Source organism: Microtus oregoni, unplaced genomic scaffold (genome assembly GCF_018167655.1).
Source record: "Microtus oregoni isolate MIOR12 unplaced genomic scaffold, Mior012 000006F_ref0000085, whole genome shotgun sequence".
NCBI classification, from domain to species: domain Eukaryota; kingdom Metazoa; phylum Chordata; class Mammalia; order Rodentia; family Cricetidae; genus Microtus; species Microtus oregoni.
The window spans coordinates 8,730,880-8,752,549 of record NW_024543065.1 but is presented as its reverse complement, the minus strand read 5'-3'; the positions used below and the strand labels follow the sequence as shown (position 1 = coordinate 8,752,549).

The 21,670-nt window shown below is 40.9% G+C and overlaps 1 protein-coding gene across 4 annotated transcripts in view; it reads right to left on the bottom strand.

The window, feature by feature from the left end:
• The window catches only part of Arhgap18 (Rho GTPase activating protein 18), a 221,717-nt gene that overhangs the window by 99,230 nt on the left and 100,817 nt on the right, over window positions 1-21,670 (bottom strand). Inside the window, exon 2 of one of the 4 annotated variants that reach the window (XM_041654682.1) lies at window positions 11,076-11,163. The exons of the other annotated variants lie outside the window; for them this stretch is intronic. Within the exon in view, the coding sequence (XP_041510616.1) occupies window positions 11,076-11,163 (88 nt within the window). The remainder of the gene's footprint in view (window positions 1-11,075; window positions 11,164-21,670) is intronic. 4 annotated transcript variants of the gene reach the window in all.

Below are 21,670 nucleotides of genomic sequence, written 5' to 3'. Positions count from 1 at the left end.
AACACACATCAACGTACAGGCAGAGTGCCAACATTCTGGCCCACTTTCCTCAGCAGGAAAGGCCAAGTCTATGAGATGCAGGTCAGTCTCTGTGGCAGAAACACCTGGGCCACTTCCTAGCTGTCTGCTATCTATGGGGCCTTGACCGAGTGATACAACCTCTCTGCTAGCTGGAACCAGCAAGGGCACCCCCTTTCAATAATGAGATGGAGCTTGAGTAAGATCATGTAGACAAGCATTCTGTTCCTGGCCACCAAGGTCAGTGTGCAAACAATGCTATCTAGCTATTTCTGTTGGGTTCTGACTGAGTTCCGGAAACTTAATTCTGTTCAAACAAAAGACAATTTTTCTACCAGCTTACTGGGTAGCTCCCAGATTGTCCCACTCCGAGTCATGCCTGAGGATGGTTCGGGAGCCCAGAGGAGCCCAGAGGATAGGCAGATGACTCAGCTCATGGCACAGAAGCCTGTGGCCCTAATCACCATCTTCTCTGTCAAAGGAAGATGTGTTCCCTCTCGGCACAGCTCTGAAGGGACCATTTTCCTAACCAGGAATGGATACTCAGAGGACATACCAAAAGAAGGCAAAGTGTCAGAGTATGCCACTAGGACAATTAAAAAAAAAATTCCTCACTAGACTCCATGATGGAGCATCCACGAGTTCCAACCCAACAAGTCTCTGGCTCTCCCATTGCTGTCTAACTGAAGGGCCTCCTTCCCCTAGCTGATTCTCTTACAGCGCACCCTACGACAGCTGACTTCAACCCTGACTACATATTGCCCATTTGTAGACAGACACCAACTCACTTGAGAATACAGACCAGAGATGGAAAACAAATGATGTGGTTCTAAATAACCCCGCCATGCTCACTCATTTCATGTGTGTGGACTTCATCCTCTAAATGAGATCATCCGTCTTACTGACAGGGACCACAATTTGTTCCTCTGCCTCTCCGAAGTCCATTTTCTATTCTTTGCAAATATTTTTCCCTCCTTCTTTTAAGTCCAGAATAAAGGTTTATTGGGCATCAAAAGGTTGTTCAACAAAAAGCCCTTCTGAGCAAAAATAAATTCACACTCTTGTATAGAATGGGGAAATCAATTAGCATCTAAACTTCTCAATATGGAGGTATACAACTTATTTTCAGTTTTATTTTTTTTTCTTTATTTTGTAGAGGAGGACAAAGATGGCATGGCACACATTTGGAAGTCAGAGGACAACATGCTGTAGACTGTTATCCCTTTCCACCTTGCAGGTTCTTGGGATTCAACGTGGGTTGTCAGAGTTGGCAGTAAGCACCTACCTCTTGAGTCAACTCACTAGCCATAAATCTCATATTTCCTTCTTATTTTCTCACTAAAAACATTATCTTCCCACCCTTTCTTAAGACGAAAAGAAGCACCCATCCCTTAGAAGAACAACTACTCAACATTTCAAATACCGAGTGAAGATTCAAAGCAATGGCATGTCTTCACATTTCTCGCGAACTGACAGAATTGAATTATAACCAGTGTTTGCCCCATATGTCAAAAGTTTCCTGGGGTTGTTGTCTGTTTTCTTGAGGTGTGATTTTGCTGTGTATCCCTGATTGGCCTGCTCCTCATTGTGCAGTATTGTCAACCCCCAAGCTTATAGCCATCCCTCTGACTTACCTACCCAAGTGCTGGGATTATAGATATGCATGACAATCTACTACTTAGTCTTTAACAAATGCTTTTTACACAAAACACTTTGATTTTTTAAAAAAATAAATTAAGACACATAATACTAAGGCAAGTATTAATCAGATTATAGGAAAGGAAAAATAATATATTTGATTTCCAGGTACTTGATGGGGGAAGTCCTTTATGAAGGGATTCACTCCCTCATCCACATTGAGTTCCTGAAGGAAACACTTACCGAGATCCCAGTTTTCTTGTGGGGTCCTGGCTATGGTGAGCTCAAGATCTGCCAAGCAATGGCAGTAGGTATGAGGAGGGCAAAAGAAACTGACAAGAACTTCAGGGGTTCCCGGCAGGCTCCTGGCAGTTAAGAGTCTAGTAATGTCCACTGGGCTCTTAGCCAAGAAATGGAAGGGTAATGGGCATTCAAATACATGTTGGGACAAAAGAACTGAAAGGAAGAAGGAGGGACACAGTGATGAAACCGTGGGACAATGGAAAAGAAAGAGGAAGCAGCAGTGGTGATACCTTGTTCGTCGCCTACCAAAAGGAATAAAATTGGCTGCAATCCTAGCATTTGGGAGGCTGAAAAAAGAACACAGTGATTGAGACTGGACTAGACATCTTGAACTATATTGAGAGATCCTGTCCATAGATACATAGATAGATAGATAGATAGATAGATAGATAGATAGATAGATAGATAGACAGACAATACATACATGCACAGTAAAAATGGAGAATGAAGAAAGACTGACAATAGTCCTCAAATATCTTCTCCCTCCATATCATAAACACCCTTGGCAATACAAGTCAGTGTACAAACTAGAGATACCACAGATACTTAATGTTCACTGGCCACTGCCTGCACTCCCTAGAATTATCATGCAACAGGCTAATCTGTTTGTATTTATAGCCAATGCCCCCATTCTAAAGACACAGAAAGGCCTATTTCCCAAGCCAAACCATGTTGCAAGACTGCTGTCTCCTTTTGCTGCAATCCACTTCAGAGTGACCTTTTTACAAAGGAAGATTGTCACTATATGAAAAACACATTCAGTACAAACGCAGTGTCTTCAACCATCAGTTCAGCTGATCCACAAATTCTGCACAAATTCACATATTATCCACAAATTCAACAGATCAAACAGGCTGTGAACTCAGTCCATTTCACTGTCTTCAGTCTTTTTTAAGTCTCTGCACCATAACAGCAGTATTGGAGCAGCCTGGCTCCTGGAGTCCATACATGCTCCAGTCTGATCTTACAGACCCCATGAGCTCTGGCCCAGCTTCCCTTACCCATTGGCTCAGGTTTATCTCCCTAATTGCCCATATGCTCCCCACTCTAGCTCAAGAGAACTGTGCAACCCACGGACCTCCAGAGCTCTGTGTGTACAATTCTCATCTCCACTAACAACTTCCCCCCTTTTCCCTAACCCCCACACCACAAGAATGCTCCTCCATCCAACATCCAGACTTCACCACAGCAGAAAACCTTCATGCAAGTTCACTCAGCACAACCCCAAAGGGGAATGAGCTCCCTTTGGTGAATGGATAGAAAGGGGGAGAGTGAATTACCAGAGCCCAGTAACTAAGTGTTCTAGATGCAGGACTTAAGAGCAAATCATCTGAACTCTGAATATCCACCAGTCCCTTTTTTGGGAAATGAAACAGTACCTATCTTGCATGTTGTTAAGAGAATTAGAAATAATCTACATAATAGGCCGAAAGAACAGGTTGAACACACCTAAATCAAATACCCCAAATCTGAAAGGCATGTGCTCCCAAAGTCGCACATTTGGAGCTTTCTATAGTTTTAGTGAATGTAGACCTGTAAGTCCTAGTCAACTATTCTCAAAAGCAAAGTCACCCCACTCCCACCATCAAAGCTAGAATACATTTGTTCTCAAGAATCTCAGATAAGGGATAGCAGCCTGGATTATTTTGTAATACCCAATAAATTAAGCCAGGAATAATGGTACACGCCTTTAATCCCAACTCTTGGTAGACAGATGCAGGGGGATCTCTGTGAGTCCAAGTCCAGCCTGGTCTACATAGGGAGTCCTAGGATAATCAGAGCTAGCCGCATAGTGAGACTCTGTCTTAAAAAAAAAAAAAATCAAAAAAAAATTAAAAGATAAAATGAAGATCCTCGTTCAAAAATGAAAAACAAAACAAAAGCAAAAAGTCAAAGCCAAAGTCAGTGTGATTGCTCCAAGTCCAAAAAAAGAGGAATAAGCCACATACTGGGGGCTCAGGAGCAGACCCTTCCCAATTCTTCCCTGAGGTTTGTTACTTTAACCTCTATGCTTAACGTTGAATGGGTGCTTTACAGATCAAACAGAAAAAATAACTAGAATTATTTACACCAAGATGTTTATGAAACCAGCTTTAAAAACAATTAATATTGTGAACAACTGTACCTATCTCAGTTTTCTACAATGGACAAATATTATCAAAATTAGGCTAAATATAATCAATAGTTTGGGGTCCTTGTTATACACTGCAAATGAAATTATTTTTTTATTTGTTTAGTTGGTCTTGTTTAGTTTCCCTTTTTTATGTCTACTTATTTCTTTGGTAATTGTTCTCAGTTTTCTTTTCAGATTTTTTTCCCTTCAACCTTTTTCTAGACTGAAGTTAAGGACAATTTGAATTGAAATTTGCTTGACTCTGCCCTAACAATTTTACCTGTGACCATAATGAGTTCAGATTTGAATATCAGATTTAAAGTTAGTCTTTTTCCTGGTCTAAAATGAACCTTATACAAATAAAATAAAAGTTAAAAATTCTGCATCAGAGCTTTATGGATGTCTCATTATTTTGACATTTCTATTTTCACCAGACAGGTGTTGACAGTTACTTGCATTCTTAGTATATATTAAAGATTTTTTAAAATATTATATAAGTTCACAGATGGGCAACAAATCCTCTAATTCAGAGGTGAAGTGACGACAGTGTACCTACGACAATTAAGGGGATGATCTCATACCGTGGGAAAACTGTTTTCCTTCATTTTGTGCTAGCAACATTTTATAGTTAAAAGTGAGGCAAGCTACCTGGAGAGGGGCGTTGCTTCTCCTCTGCCTTCTGGCTGAGAACAACCGCAGAAGAGACTATGTATTTATAGACACCTCAGTTACTTCAAAAGTCTTTTATACTATCTACTTCACATTAAAAAAAATATTATCCAAATTCCACTAAAGAACTGTGTTGAAGTCATAAACTGAGCATCCTCCTTTGAGCTCCCCCTCATCACCGAGCCCCCCATTGGCTCACCTCTATTCTGTAGGGTGTCAAACTAGAGAAGGCTTCTACACTCTTTCCCCTACCACCCATTTCCACCTGAGGTAGTTTTATGCCACTCTATATATAGGTATATAAAATAGGTATGAAAATCAACATTTAATAATAAAAATGAAGTTGATTTTTCAAACAATCCTTTGCAGTTATTAAAGAAATAGAATTTGCACACCAGTGGGAAGATATGTTGGCTCAGTTTTAGAGATAGAATTAAATATTGGCTGAATATTTGACACTGGGAAATGCACAGCATGAGTGTTCATGGATATTTTGATTTTATAATCATTATTGAAATAGTCACTTCATATACATAGCAAATAGCACAAGTATGCTGAGGACTATTGCAGAAATTGTTGGAAATTTTATCCTAATACCAGGATAAAACTCATTCAATCATTTGATAAAAGTCAAATTAACAACTCAAGTGTAATATTTTTATTAAATTTATTTTATTAAAATAAATTTTTATCTTTTTGAAATTATAATTATTAACAACATTTCTCTTTTCCCTTTTTTCCCTTTAAGCCCTTATATACCCCCCCACTCAATTCAAGGCCTCATATGTCTAAATATAACCTGTTCAGTCTGAATAATGTTACATTCATGTATGATTTTAGGACTGACTGGATAACCATTTGATGTGCTCGTTCCTGGGGATGACTACCTCTCCTGATCTCAGCTTCCTTAGTTGCCTATAGTCCGTTGTGTAGGACTGAGGACTCCTTGTAGGCTTTTCCTAGTCCTGATTGGCATGTCCATTGGTGTCTTTTTAGGTGTATGTTTAGTTTAGTTTTTTGTTTGTTTGTTTTCTTTGTTTTGTTTTGTTTTTTTGGGACAGGGTTTCTCTGTAGATTATGGAGCCTCTCCTGGAACTAGCTATTGTAGACCAGGCTGGCCTTGAACTCACAGAGATCTGCCTACTTGTGTCTCCCATGCACCACCCAGCTATTGTTTTGTTTTGTTTAATTTTTATTTATTTATTATCTATACAGTGTTCTGTCTGCATGTAAGCCTGCAGGCCAGAAGAGGGTGTCAGATCTCATTACAGATGGTTGTGAGCTGATGTGGGATTCCCTTCTGTATGCTGTGAGTACCATTGTTTAATAAAGAAACTAGCTTGGCCTGATAAGATAGCTAGGCAGGGAAAACTAAACTCAATGCTGGGAAAAAGGAGGCAGAGGCAGAGAAGCCACATAGCCCCGCCAGAGACAGATGCTGGAACTTTAGCTGGTAAGCCACAGCCATGTGGCAATACACAGATTAATATAAATGGGTTAAATTAATATGTAAGATTTAGCCAATAAAAAGCTATAGCTCATGGGCCAAACTGTGATTTAATTAATACAGTTTCTATGTGATTATTTTGGGGCTAAGCAGCCAGAAACACAACAGTGAGCCACCATGTGCTTTCTGAGAGTTGAACTCTGGACCTCTGGAAGAGCAGCCAGTGTTCTTAACTGTGAGCCATCTCTCCAGCCCCCTCTTCCTTGTTTTTTAAAGTAAATATTTTAACAGAACATTACCTAACAATATATTAATTGTTAGATATTGAAAAATGACTGCAGGAAAATATAAAGGTATGTTCCCCCACAATCAATCCATTATGTCTCTGAAGTGCAAAAAACTTAGTGCATATTATGAATGCTGTGCTTCATAAACACAAGCATCTTGAATCTAGGCTGAAGTGTTCAAGGAGTGCCAGTTGGTGCTGTGCAGCATGATGATACACACAGAGCTGTGTGTGTGTGTGTGTGTGTGTGTTGTGTGCTTAAAATCAAAGCTGCAGTGAGCAAAACAACAAGATGCCACATGTAAGCCTTGCCAGAAATGACTGGGGCTCTTTAGATGTTTGATTTTGACTTTTTAGCCATTGTGCAGTCAAAAACTCTTCCTGTTGCCAAATTTTTCCCAATCCTCCACCAGATTAGTAAGCTAGGAACTAGAACACCCTCTTCCTTGTCACCATAGCTGCCCATCTATCACCCCCCCCCCCAACAGACAGGTCTTACCCTCTGAGTCCTGAACTCCAGTAATTGCTGGTTCCCACACATTTCCCAAGCTGATATGATCAGGTTCTTAAAACGCTCAGGAGAAAAAGCAAACCTTTTAGCATCATAACTTTCCCAGAACTGTTCTAAGATGTCTGGCATTGAGTGGAAGCTTGGATCCACTGAGGGAAGGACTCTCAGCCTTAACAAACGTACTTGACATAACTCTCAGCAATAACATTCTTACATACATACATACTATAAGCTATAACATACTTATATATATACTTAGTTACAAAACACTCACCTTTTTTTTCACCTTTACCATCCTGTTATAGAATAATGTTCTTGTATCCTATAAAGATTTGTCACTCATATTGGTTTAATAAAATGCTAACTGGCCAGTAGTCATGCAGGAAGTATAGGTAGGACAACCAGACTAGGAGAATTCTGGGAAGAAGCAAGTCTCAGTCTGCAATCACCAATCAGAAGCAGAGGAATCAAGATGAGAATGCCTCATTGATAAAAGGTATCAAGTCACATGGCTAACATAGCCAAGAATTATGGGCTAATTTAAGTTGTAAGAGCAAGTTAATAGAAACCTGAGATAATAGGCCACACATTTTATAGCTGTTAGAAATCTCTGTGTGTTTCTTTGGGACTGAATGGCTGTGGGACTGGGCAGGAGAGAAACTTCTATTTAAACTATCCTATAAAGAAGTTAAGACAATTTGTCTACATGTATTTGTGTGGGTATATAGACATTCTCTTTGTCATATTATAGAGAAGTAAATGGAAATAATATAAAACAAACTATACATTTCAGCGAGTGCTTGAATGTCAAAAGACATACAACAGACTGGTAAACTTTTTATATGTGATGATAATAATCATAGATTTAAAAAATTTTAAATCAGAAATTATACCTCTTCCCTGAGTGGATACAGCATCTAACTAGCACAGTCACAGACAACCTTTTAAAACTTAAATCACAATGACATCTAATTCAGGGGCGGGTGAGTTTGAAGGCACAGAGTTTGATCACAGGAACCCACGCACACGATGGAAGGAAAAAACCAAGTCCCAAACGTTGTCCACTGACCTCCACATGCACACTGTGGTACCAACACACGTGAAGACATTTAGTTCAGTCTTTCCCTTCCTGAACAATGACTGACCTTCCTCCTGTCTTTGACATCATCCAGTTTCCAAAGAGCCCATTCTATCAGTTCCCCCTTTCACACCAACACAAATGGCATGCAGGGTAACTAATGAGCATGGCGTACATCCTGAGTCTTGGCTAGTGCCCCACTGTTAGCTTTTCCTTAACCCTTGCTTCATCTGGGCTGCTTGTAAAGTTAGCTAAAATATATATCTTCCGATGTAAACCAATCCTCTACTAAATCTCCAATAATGAACAATTTTCCTTTCATAATAATGACACAACAGTACTACAAATAGTGAAATGCCCCCCTTTAGGTGTGTGTTGTTCATGCCCTATGTCCAAGTAAAATGTGCTATTCATAAAATAACAAGTTTTATATTTCATTCATAACCTGGCACCTATTAACACCCTCAATGAAACTTTCAGGCTCTTGACTGAAGCTGATCTCTTATTTCTCCAATTATTAACAATAGAATTGCAGAGATGAAAAGGACCTTCAGATCACCTGGTCCAGTCATTTGATTTTACAGATCCAGGATGGTCCAAGGATTCACAGAAATCAACAGGCAGCATCTGGTGATATGACTGGCTATCTGTAGACAGTATGCAAGTTGGAACTCTTCACTCCCTGACCAGTCCCTTTCAAACACACAGGAGAGTCATTGTCCAAAATATTTATTTATATGCCTTGAAAAACATCAGAACACTTTTCTTTAAAATCTATGCTTTTGCATAAATTTTAGAAAGCTTATATTACTGTGCTTAGAAATTACCATTCACGAGTACTTTAAAATGGAAATGGTTTCATTACATTATTTTCATACTACATGGAAATTTGATGCAAATATGTGGCTCCTATTTTCTTTGCTAAATCTGATATCCCCACCACCACCAGTCAAAACCATCTCCAGGTTGCCTCCAGGCAGAATAGTTCTGTCCTCTGAAAAGAAATCCTTAATATTCCACAATTTCTTAAAGATGAAATCTTACTTTATTGTCAAAATCCACCTGGAATGCATGAACTTAAGTGACATTCCTCCTTTAGTCTGCTAAGTGAGTGCTGATTATTTCTGTGCAACCAATTGCAGAGGCCAGAAGAGGGCACCGCATCCCTTAGATGTAGAGTTAACAGATGGGTGTGAACCATCTGACTTGGGTGCTGGGAACTGAGTTGGGTCATCTAGAAAAGCAGTACTTGCTCTAACTGTGAAGACATCTCTCGCTCTCTTTCTTTCTCTTTCTCTCCCTTCTCTCTCCCAGATCCTCTCTCTCCCTTCCTCCCTCCTCCCTCTCTCTTCTTTCTCCCTCTCCCCCCTCTCTGTTCCTCCCTCTCTCACCCTCTTTACGTGGTCCCTCTCCCTCTATTCCTCCTTCCCTCCCTCCCCCCTCCTCACACCCACACCCTTCTCTTTGCAAAGATGACAAACCACTCTGTTTTGATCTTCCTCCCAGCTGTGCCAGCTTTTAATCTATCATTAAGGAAATATATTTCATATCAGTGGTTTATAACCTGCCTAAAATTTTCAATATTTTATCTACATGAAAACTATTTGCTAAAATCCTCATTATTACAACCACTTAACATTGAGGCAAACTACTGTATGATGCTGGCCAGACAGGAGATTCACATGAAGATTTACAGCGTGTGCCTACAAGGTAAGAGGCCCCGGGCTGCATGCCTGGCTCTATCATTAACTACTTAATTTTGAAAATGTCACTTAACTTCTCTGGCCTACTTCCTTCCTTACAGATCAAGTGTAGAGAATGTGAACACGGCTATCTGCTCGAGCATCAGCATTCTGTGGCTCTAGGAAATTATAATAAATGTACTGGACCATTTTGTCATAAAATGACTAAAGTCCCTTGACAAATTTCTTGAATTAACTATAAGTTACTGATGTTTGTAACCACAACTCAACACACATATTAAATGTAGCTGAGTCTATTGGTAATTCACAACTTTTATTTTCATAATCACTCAAGACACTGTTTTACATTTATTGATTTGGGGTGTAAAGCAGGAACTAAAGCCATGGTGTACACGTGGAAGTTAGGGGGCAACTTTGTTTTCTCCTTCTACCATGTGGGTTCCAGGGACCAAACTCAGGCCAGCGGGTTTGGTAGCAAGCCATCTCCTTCACCCTATTTGAAACAGAAGTTGACACTATAGGCCATTGCCATTGTTCTTGGTTATTCTCCAGAATAAGGATAAGAGTCTATTACTGAAGACTGTAGAGTCCTAGAACATGGAGAAATGAAGCTGTCACTGTCCTGGAAGATTCATCACCACTGTTCAATTCTCATAGTGCGGCAAGGTTCTCTGTACTACCAGGGGAGACAAGTCATCAACAGTCTAACCCAGTTGTCAATCCTCTCAGCTACAACAATAGCTGTCATTAAAGATACATCCCCACATGATAGTGCCATGGGTGTTAGTGGAAGCAACTAGCAATTCTTTGGTTGAAAGTAAAGCCCACTCCACAAGACAAACTCATTCCTGTGGCTGTTAACTGAGCCAGCACTGCCTAGCAGGCTAGATCATAGAGTTTAGGGCGGTGTCTTTCAACCTGTGGATCATGACCCCATCGGAGTCATACGGCCCTTTCATGTGGGTCATTAATCAGATATCCTGCATATCAGAGATTTACATTATGATTCATAATGGTAACAAAATCACAGTTATGAAGTAGCAATGAAAATGATTTTATGATTGGGGGCATTACTATAACATGAGGAACTGTAGTAAAAGGGTCACAGCATTTGGAAGGTTGAGAACCACAGCCCTAGGGGAAAACCTAGTACTAAAACTCCAATAGGCGGAGGGAGTAATGAACTGCACCCCCTAGTCAAAAAAATAAAATTTAAATCTAAATTAATGAAGAAACAGAAGACTGGATTTTCTTCACCATGTATTCCTTGGGACCTGTTTTTTTTTTTAAATCCCTCCCCTGTACCTACCTGTGCTCAGACAACTCCAGATTGCCTCCCATCCCAGGTTTGCAAACAATCTTCTCACTCCATGACTCTCCTAAACTCTGCTCCACAACTGAAGGAACAATGAACCATATACAAGAAATGAGTAATGAGGAACCAGTGGACCACGATAGGGCAGGGCTCAAAGAGAAGAGCATGTTAAAACAATGTCTTCCCCTATAGCCTTTGCTGACCTAGAACTCAATGTGCAGACCAAGCTGGTCTTGAACTTGCAGTAACCCCCTTTTTCTCCATGGCAGCTGATGAGGCACTTGATTTATCATATCTACTGTCAGACTCGATTCTTTGTCCCTATAGTCCAGAAAAGGTTGCTGGAAAAGAAGCAACGGGGGAGCTCCTCTTACACATGTGGTTGGGGCTCTTTTGGTTGGAGGAGTCAATGTCCATTCTGCTTCATGGCCATCATAAAGATGAATGAACCCATGAACTATAGGGGGCAAAGGGCAGACAGCACTCATCATACCTGTGGCATAAGGTTATCCAGTAAAAGCACTGCAGGTGCTTAGTCATTGAATGCTCATAAACATCTTAGATAAAGCATCAAACCATCCAAACTAAACATGGACCCCCCCAAGGCGGCCATGCTCACCCTATGTCTTATATGCCATGATGCTATGGTTGATTTCTAAGCCATTCAGCATGTCCCCAACACTTGCTAAAAAAAAGAATCCCCCTTCTACCTTAACCCAGAAGTGAAGTGGGACTATGTATGCTCTTTAAAACTCTTGGAAGGCAAACAACATTCAACCAGTACTTCTTGGGGTTCCACTCACAGGGCATCCTGGCTTCTGTTCCTTCCATTGCCACATGGGTGTGAGTCATGTTACCAGTTATTTTAGTGTAAAGGGCCTCTGTTTTGGTACACACAAAAGGGAAAAAAATAAGAATGTGCAGGCATGAGCACCTGAGTTTGAATGTCCAGCACCCATGTGAAAAAGTCACGCACACGCGCAACACCAAGGCTGATGGGGGTGAAAATAGATGAATCCTCAACTCTCTAACCACTAGAACAGTTGAAAAACAATGATCTCCAGGTTCAGTAGTGATGTGGGAGTCCCCTCTGTGTGCTGTGATTACCATTAACGAATAAAGAAACTGCCTTGGCCTGTTGAGAGGGCAGAACTTAGGGAGGCAGGGAAAACTAGACTGAATGCTGGGAGAAGGAAGGTGGAGAAGAGATGCCATGGAGCCGCTGCCACTGGAGATAGACATGCTGAAACTTTGCTGAAAGGCCATGACCTCGTGGTGATGCACAGATTAATAGAAACTGGTTAAATTAGTATGTAAGAGTTAGCCAATAAGAAGTTAGAATTAATGGGCCAAGCAGTGATTTAATTAATACAGTTTCTGTGTGGTTATTTCGGTTCTGGGAAGCCAGGACAAACAAGCGTCTTCTCCTTGCTACAAGTAAGAGACTCTGTCTCAAGAGAATAAGGCAGGGTCATAGAACAGGACACCTAACCTGACCTCCACAGGTATACATGAAAGCTCAAGCAACCCATACATGCATACACATATACATCATATATATGCCCATGCATGCATACATTAAATAAATGGATAAAAGGAGTAAAGTTAATGACAGTCAAAAGTCTTTTAAATGCAAAAAAGTATATGAGGGGAAAGGCCATATTCTTTGAGAATGAAGAATCAGTGACTAGTATGAAAACAGGGGAACACGTTTGTACATTTTTAAAGGGAGGAAAATAGAATAACAACTAACATTCAGCAACAATACAGAATTTTCACATCACTAAGCCTAGATTAGAATAAACCACAAGGCCAGGATTAAATTCAGAGCTTCTTAGAGTCCTGTACTCATCTAATCTCCATGAAAATCACACATGTTTGTGAGGATGGGCACCCAGCTAGCCAATGTGAGTAGGGCTTGCTTTTGCTATGCACACCAATTTAACCATTCCACTTCTAAAGGATACCATCTCGCTCTTAGATTTGGGTGGGCTACTGGAAAGTCACTGAGGCAACCTTGGTGCTTACATAATGTACAACCACAGGCACATTAACAATGAATGAACTCTTTTATCAGGACTTTGTCATCATGAGGAGTACTTTGAAAGGTTCTCCAGCTCTTTCTCTGGACACACTCTCTATACCTGTTCTTTGACACCATTCCCAAAGCCACCCCTTTCTATCATCATTAATCCATAGCTGTGTGGATACCTGCACAGCTGGCATTTGAATTTTTTTATTTTAATGAATTAATGATTTATTTAACTTTATTTTACGTGCATTGGTGTGAAGTCTCAGATCCTCTGTAACTGGATTTACAGACAGTTGTGTGATGTGGGAGAGTGATGTGGGAGTGTCATATATCAATCTGTTGATTTCATTGGTTAAGCAATAAAGAAACTGCTTGGCTGGCCCTCATAGGTTAAAACATAGGTGGGAGGAGTAAACAGAACAGAATGCTGGGAGGAAGAGGAAGTGAGCTCAGACTCGACAGCTCTCCTCTCGGGGGCAGACACCTCAGCCAGACAAAATAGCTCAGCTCTCGGGGGCACACGCGGTGAAGCTCCAACCCAGGATGGACATAGGCTAGAATCTTTCCTGGTAAGACCGGTGCTCACAAATTATTAGAGATGGGTTGATCGGGATATCAGAATTAGCCAGTAAGGGCTAGAGCTAAAGGGCCAAGCAGTGTTTAAATGAATACAGTTTGTGTGTTATTTCGGGCATAAGCTAGCAGGCGGCCGGGGTGCTGGGGAAGCAGCCCCACTGCTCCTACTACTACAGTTGTGAGCTACCATGTGGGTATTGGGAATTGAACCCGGGTCCTCTAGAAGAGTAGTCAGGGCTCTTAACCACCAAGCCATCTCTCCAGCCCCTGGCATTTGAATTTCTACACAGAATATATTACTGCTCTTGAATCTACTAGTTTAATGTGTACGTGGAAAGAGGATGCAAAATAGCAACAGTTTAAAACGTGACAAATGTCTAGCATGGCAGCTCACTCCTGTAATTCCAGCACTTGGGAGGCTGAGGCAGGAGGATCACTAGAAATTACACTAACGAAGTCCAGTATAGCCTAGGCTGCAGATACCTATCTCAAAAATATTTAAAAAGTAAGTTAATAAATAAAACATGGGTAAGTTTCATTCAAGATTAAGAAAATATAATTATGCCTTCCATTTCTGCCAAGGTATGATATAACCTGATGTTGCAAGTTGAAAAAATGACAATTTGGCAGGACAACTAGCCCTCTAGGGAGGAGGAACAGCCTTCTAGCTGGGTTTCTTTTGAAATGGGCCCCATTGAACCCTAGGGATCCACATACAAGGGCCTCCTTGAGTCTTCGAGCAATGTTTACACAAAACATGAAATGAAATTCCACCTTACATCTCTGCATATATATCTGGACCTAAATGCATAATTGATCACAGAGTTGCATTCTCCAGTGATCTCTCTTTTGAAGTCCACAAGTGATACAAACTCCTGGCTCAAGCAAAGCTGTATGGCTGCTCTTTATGTCTCCCGCAGTTGGTCAGTGGAAGATTAGTGAACAGATGTTTGGCAAGATGCCAACGCCACTGAATAAATTCACAAAATCACAGTAATCCGTCACTCTGGAGCAGTCTCTTGATTACACACTAGACTACAACAGTGAATGCAGAACAGAAAAATCTGGAAATGCAGCAACAAAATATTGTAAGTTTCCAACACAAATTAGCTGTCAAGGCCATGCGGGAGGCAAGGCTGGGGACATAGGTCAGTTGGTAGAGGACGTGCTTGGCATTCAAAAAACTTGGGGTTAGATCCCCAGAATCATGCCCGTTAGCCCAGGAATCAGAAAGGTCATGGTAAAAATGTCAAGAGTTCAAGGTCATTCTGCAGCACACATCAAGTATGAGTTCAAGCCCTGCTAGATCTCATGAGATCCTTTCTCAAAAGAAAGGTCTGGGAGCCTTAATGTCGACTGAGTAGTAGAATAAACTCACGGTTGTCAAATGTGTCTGCATTCTAACCAGACACTCTGGGTGTCACCTGAACAAAGGAGCCAAAAAACCTGACGCCCGGGGACTGAGATTCATTTGTCTTGAATAGGGCTAGAGCTTCTGAATTTTTAATTTTCTTCGGCTGAAAACTTTGAATTCAGATATAAAATGTATCTGTATTCATTAAACGAAAACATTTCCACGTGCTTCAATTTTTCACAAGAAAGTTGAGGAAGTCCTTCTCCACCAACTGCCCTACGCAAGACAATGGCCCCAGCCTGAAGGCCAGCATCTCATTACTGTCAGGAGGTACGAAGTGCTAAGAAGTCACCAACTAGCTAAAATCTCCTCTACTAAAACAATTTCAGTTTCAATATTTTCTAGTATGTTTTTAAAACCTGTGGTTCCGAGCCTCCCAGACAGCGTGAATAGCACAATCAGGCAGAGCACTGCAGGTGGAGGATGTAGAGCACTGCAGGTGGAGGATGCAGAGCACTGCAGGTGGAGGATGCGGAGCACTGCAGGTGGAGGATGCAGAGCACTGCAGGTGGAGGATGCAGAGCACTGCAGGTGGAGGATGCAGAGCACTGCAGGTGGAGGATGCAGAGCACTGCAGGTGGAGGATGCAGAGCACTGCAGGTGGAGGATGCAGAGCACTGCAGGTGGAGGATGCAGAGCACTGCAGGTGGAGGATGCAGAGCACTGCAGGTGGAGGATGCAGAGCACTGCAGGTGGAGGATGCAGAGCACTGCAGGTGGAGGAGGCAGAGCACTGCAGGTGGAGGATGCAGAGCACTGCAGGTGGAGGATGCAGAGCACTGCAGGTGGAGGATGCAGAGCACTGCAGGTGGAGGATGCAGAGCACTGCAGGTGGAGGATGCAGAGCACTGCAGGTGGAGGATGCAGAGCACTGCAGGTGGAGGATGCAGAGCACTGCAGGTGGAGGATGCAGAGCACTGCAGGTGGAGGATGCAGAGCACTGCAGGTGGAGGATGCAGAGCACTGCAGGTGGAGGAGGCAGAGCACTGCAGGTGGAGGATGCAGTTCAGTTTTAGCTGTATCGACTCTCAAAACACACCCTCAAGTACGGTTTTCCCGAAATCTTTAACACACATTTGATTTGTCCTAATTTGCCTCTCTTCCCTAAGAGATGTAACAAAAATGTTTCAATTAATATTTATTACCCAATCAGCCTATTCTGGTGCCATCTGTCATCTGGACAGTTATTATTCAAAAGAGAAATTGTAGTTGCTATTCATTATTTCTATCTTACCAACTCGATTTCCCCCCTGGCAAGAACATGGAAAAAAAAAATTGTGAGAGAAAAAAAAAAATAGCTGGAATGGCAGATTGGAGCCCCAATTAGGAAAGTGCTCAAACTTAGAAACGTACTTCATTTGGAAAATATTTACTGAGAACCTACTGTGTGCCAGAAAATATGGATATAATTATAAACAGGCCAAACAGAACCTCAAATTTATAGTCAAACTGGGACTTCAGACTATTACTCATGACCCAGTTAGAGGGCTGTTTTGGGGGAAATTGATCTGATAATAAGAATGACACTGAACTAGGCTTCCCTTTCCTTCAGGAACACACAGTGACAGAAGTAAATACAAGAGGATTCTTGTATCAGAGCTTGGTGTCACTGCCATCCTGATCAAATTCCTTTCCATTTCAATTTTACTTTTCTTCCCACCGCAGTTACACAGAGTGCTGCAAGTAGTGGCCACAAACATGGGGACTGAAGTCAATAGGAACTCGTCATCTGTTTGGAAATATGAAATCTAAGACAAGATCCTTGAGCTGTGATAAAAATAGGAGCAGTGCTGGGCTCCTCCAGCCCAAGAGTTCCATGTCTCACAGTATGGACGATGCTGGCATTCCTTTACATCCATGTATCCTCCAACCTCCGCCTCTAGCCTCCCACCCTTCTCCTGATGGGAGCCTAGTTTCCCCGTGCCTCACAGGGACTTGTGTAATTCCACTTAGAATACAAATGGATAATCCAGGACAATTCCTTCCCGAAAGAGTCTTTATCACATCCACAAAAACCCCACTTTTCCAAATGGCCCATTAGTCATAGATTCTGGTGTTAAGAATTTTTTTTTAACAGCCATTATCTGATTTCATCATACCTACAAAAAAAGAAGCCTAGGCATGGAAAGGACAATAGGTAGAAAACCCAAGCTGACTAGACAGGGCAGTTATGAAAATATTTGTAAAATGTATTTAAAGAGTTTATCTACCTTTGAAAGACACAAATGTTTACACCTCCATTTGTTCATAAGATATGTGGATAATTTAATTAGATGAGACTTAGAAAGCACCACACAATTAAAACTTATATTACCTAGTTTTCCTCTGCCTTCTCCTCAGTCACAACCTATGAGTTTTACTCATGTGGTGGTTTGAAAGAAAGTGGCCCCAGAAGGGGTGTCACTATTAAGAAGTGTGGCCTTGTTGGAGAAAGTGTGTCACTGTGGGAGCAGGCTTTGAGGCCTTTTCTCAAGCATCACTCAGTGTGATAGTCAGTCGACTTCCTGCTGCCTCCGAGTCAAGATGATATAGAAGTCCTAGCTCCAGCACATCTGCCTGCACACTGCCATGTTCTCCATCCTGATAATAGACTGAATCTCTGAAACTGTAAGCGAGCCCCCTCAATTACATGTTTTCCTTTATGAGAGTTACCATGATCATGGTGTCTCTTCACAGCAATAAAAAGGAGTCTAACTAATTTGTTCATCCCTTTTCTGATGCTAGCCTATGGCCTCAATTGATAAACATTGAGAGAAAGAGCCCCAAAACCATGGCCAGGAAATCCAAGGAAGTGCCAGTTCTCAGGAGTCCTTAAGACAAAAGGAAAGAACCAGGGCACAGACAAAGCCCGGCTTATGGAACCCTGGAGCTGGGTCACTTCCAGGCTCCAGAACTGGAAGAGGGGCATGGCATCCATTCAGGGACCCTATAAGCAGTCATTTCCCACCAACCACAAAAGTCAATCTTGGCTACGAAGACCAAGACCATAACCATACATATAATGAGAGTAGGAGGGAGAAACTGAGATTCCAAACCGAATGCTCAGGTCATGGAGCATGCCGATTAACCTGTAGTACTAGCACATTGGAGACAGGAGGTCATCCCCGGCTGCAGGAGACTATCCTCAGTTAGACAACAAGTCTGAGGCCTGGATTATATAAAACCTTACAGTATTTAAAAACAAAACACCGGAGCTGGAGAGATGGCTCAGAGGTTAAGAGCATCGCCTATTCTTCCAAAGGTCCTGAGTTCAATTCCCAGCAACCACATGGTGGCTCACAACCATCTATAATGAGGTCTGGTGCCCTCTTCTGGCTTTCAGGCATACATGCATAGAGAATATTGCATTGTATACATAATAAATAAATATTTAAAAAAAAAATAAAAACAAAACAGCTAGATGCGAATATGCTACTTATACTTCAGATATTGTAATAGTGGAGGCTCAGCCCAAAAGTTTTAGTATAACGATGTCAGCCGGACTCACCTCCTGCCTCAGCAGCCTGGATAGGGAACTGCTGCCATTCTAGCGTCCGTCAACCAGCGTAGCTTGTACACAGGTCGCTACAGGTGGTTCCTACTTCATCTTCAAATATTAAGCCCGCATTGTGACTAGGGGCCCTAAGAAGGATTCCCTTTTTGTTTGTCTGTTTGTCTGTTTTTTGTTTTCTTAAGTTTTTTTTCTTGAAAGCTTTAACATAGAAATCTTTTCTGAATTTGAACATGCTGATTCACTTTTTCTATTTTCTATAATTTTGTTTTATCATTTGATATTATAATATAATAACATCTGATTCTCCAGACTGCAAGCTTCATGAAGTAGGAATGTCATGTTTCATTATTTTTCCTCAGAATCAAGTATTTTTTTTCCTGACAAACAATAAAATTCTCCTGTGTATTCCCATTCCAGTGAAAAACAGAAAAACCTAACAAATAAGATACTTTTGTTTTTCTTCTGATCTTAATGTCTTCCAAATTTATAACTTTTGGTTTCAAACATGATTCTCAAGAGCAAAGATACAACAGTATTTGAGTCATTCTTGTACATTCGCTGCTCTTCGGGAATATATTTATTGGTTTTTTGTTTGTTTGTTTTTGTTTTTTTTTAATCCAAAAAGTCTTGGTCACACATTATGCAAACATTAAGAGACTACAGATGCCAGTCCAAACAACTATACCCAGAAAAACTTTCAATCACCATAGACGGAGAAAACAAGATATTTTATGACAAAACCAGATGTAAACAATACCTAGCCACAAATCCAGTCCTGCACAAAGTATTAGAAGGAAAACTCCAACCCAAGGAAGTTGGCTACATCCACAAAAAGACAGACAATAGATGATCTCACAGCAGCAAATCCCAAAAAAGGAAAAAGCACACACAATAACAACACCACCAACAAAAACTAAATTGACAGGAGCTATCAATCACTGGTCATTAATATCCCTTAATATAAATGGACTCAACTCACCTATAAAAAGACACAGGCTAACAGATTGGATACAAAAACAGAATACATCAGATTCTTATTTAAAATGATTTCTTAATAGTGTTAATACTTAAAGGTAGTCTCCAAAATGGGGAATACCTGATATAGAAAGTTGAAGAAGAAAGGGCAGTTCCACAGTTCCTAGTACATACAAACGTCTGCTTCCTCCCATTCTAGGTCTGTGTTATCACTCATTTATTGCTTCCACCGCTGGTCTCTTAAGTGAAAACACAACTGTCACTTCATACAGTAAGACTGCAGTGTAAACGAATTTCTATTTCACCAAGGCCATTCATGTCCTTTTCCTTTTAAAAGCAAAATGAATGGGCAAAATAATTCATTTCACTTTTGTATTGGCTTAACACACACACATACACACACGTAACAAAGACGCAAATTCCAAATAAATAATCAGAATCCACCGGACATTAGTTAAGTATGCCTGATATTAGGCAAGCACCTTGTGACAGTCCAAAGACACCAAATATCAAAATCTACTAATCCTCAAAAAGCATGAAAAGCAAACTCATGGTTAGGAAAACCATTGTCTCCTCTTCCTTCCTTAGAGGCTCACCTGAAGAAGCAGAACTGCTTGGCAGCTACATGAAAAGTCCATTGTCTTCGCACAACCGGATCTCAACACACCACATCCTTCCATTCCAATAAAAAGCTACATTCTCTTTCAGAGTTCAGTTTATCAGAGTTAAATTTTATAATTAGAATTCAGATCCCCAGCACCATCATAAATAAATACCAGGTGAATGGCGGGGCCCCCTGTAACCCCAGTGCTTGAAGGACCAGGCAGAGAATCCAGAAAGGGAGCTGGCTACTTAGACAAGCTGAATCAGAGTTCTAGGTTCAAATGAGCAACTCTGCTTCAATATAGAATGCCCTGAAAGCAATAGAAGACATTCAATCAATATCAACCTCCATGGGTACAAGCATGCTGCTCACATACACAAATAAGCCCTTACATGTTTAAAGGTATATATACTCCACATGCACATAAAAATAAAAGACCATAATCTTAGAATCACAGAACTTTTAAGATGAAGAATTGTTGGTACACCATGCCGGAACTGACATCAAAAAACTTTCCAACACTGTTTCTGAACAAAAGACTTTTCCCATCTCTTCCCACCCTTGAGATTTGGCCAAACTAAAGAACGACTACTAGTAGCTGTGTGTACAAAGGCACCTAACAGGGGCACAGAGAGACAATGGTAGCTTCAGAATTTAAAACGGCTTATACCATTCCTGGTTACCAAGCTAGGACCCTGACTTGACAGTAGAACCATGTTTGCCTCATTTCCATGTAGTCTCAGGCTAATATGAATCTCAGAGCCAAGGAGCTACACACCTCCAAAGGGAAGGAAAACAAGGCTGCAAGTGGCTGCTCTTGCTGATAGCTGGTGTGTTCAAGTGTTTGGAGTGGTTGAAACATGGATTGCTGGCAGTGGGGATGGATGGTCAAATCCTTAAGTCCTATTAGTAAAATCAACCCAAACTCTAAAAACACAAAGAAAAATTATTCCGAAGCATCATCAATGTGCACACATTGGCTGATACAAAATGGATGTTGAGTCCAGGATTACAGGAAACAACCTGCCCAAAGATATTATGAGTTTATATTCTAAAACAGATATAATAACTGGTCACATGCGGATGAGAAGAAATAAAGAGACTAAACAGAACACAAAGAAAATAATGGCTTTTTAAAACTCACACATAATGAATTTTATCAAAGATTAACATTCCCATAGAAATGCATTTTCATTGAAGACATACCTAGATAATATTATCCCATATTGACAGCCCTATCTCTCTATCTCTCTATCTCTCTCTCTCTCTCTCTCTCTCTCTCTCTCTCTCCCTCCTGTCTTCTTTCCTTTTTGATGCTATAGTTTGAAATAATTTTCTCAGACATGCATGGCCTTACACATCAGAACAAAAACCCACCACAGTTCTAGTCTTTAGATTTGGGGGCAAAAGTACAAACAATATTGTAAACTATTTAAGTGGTCAAATAAGGCCCCCTTCTGAAAGAAATTAAAAAGAAAAAAAAACCACTATTTTCA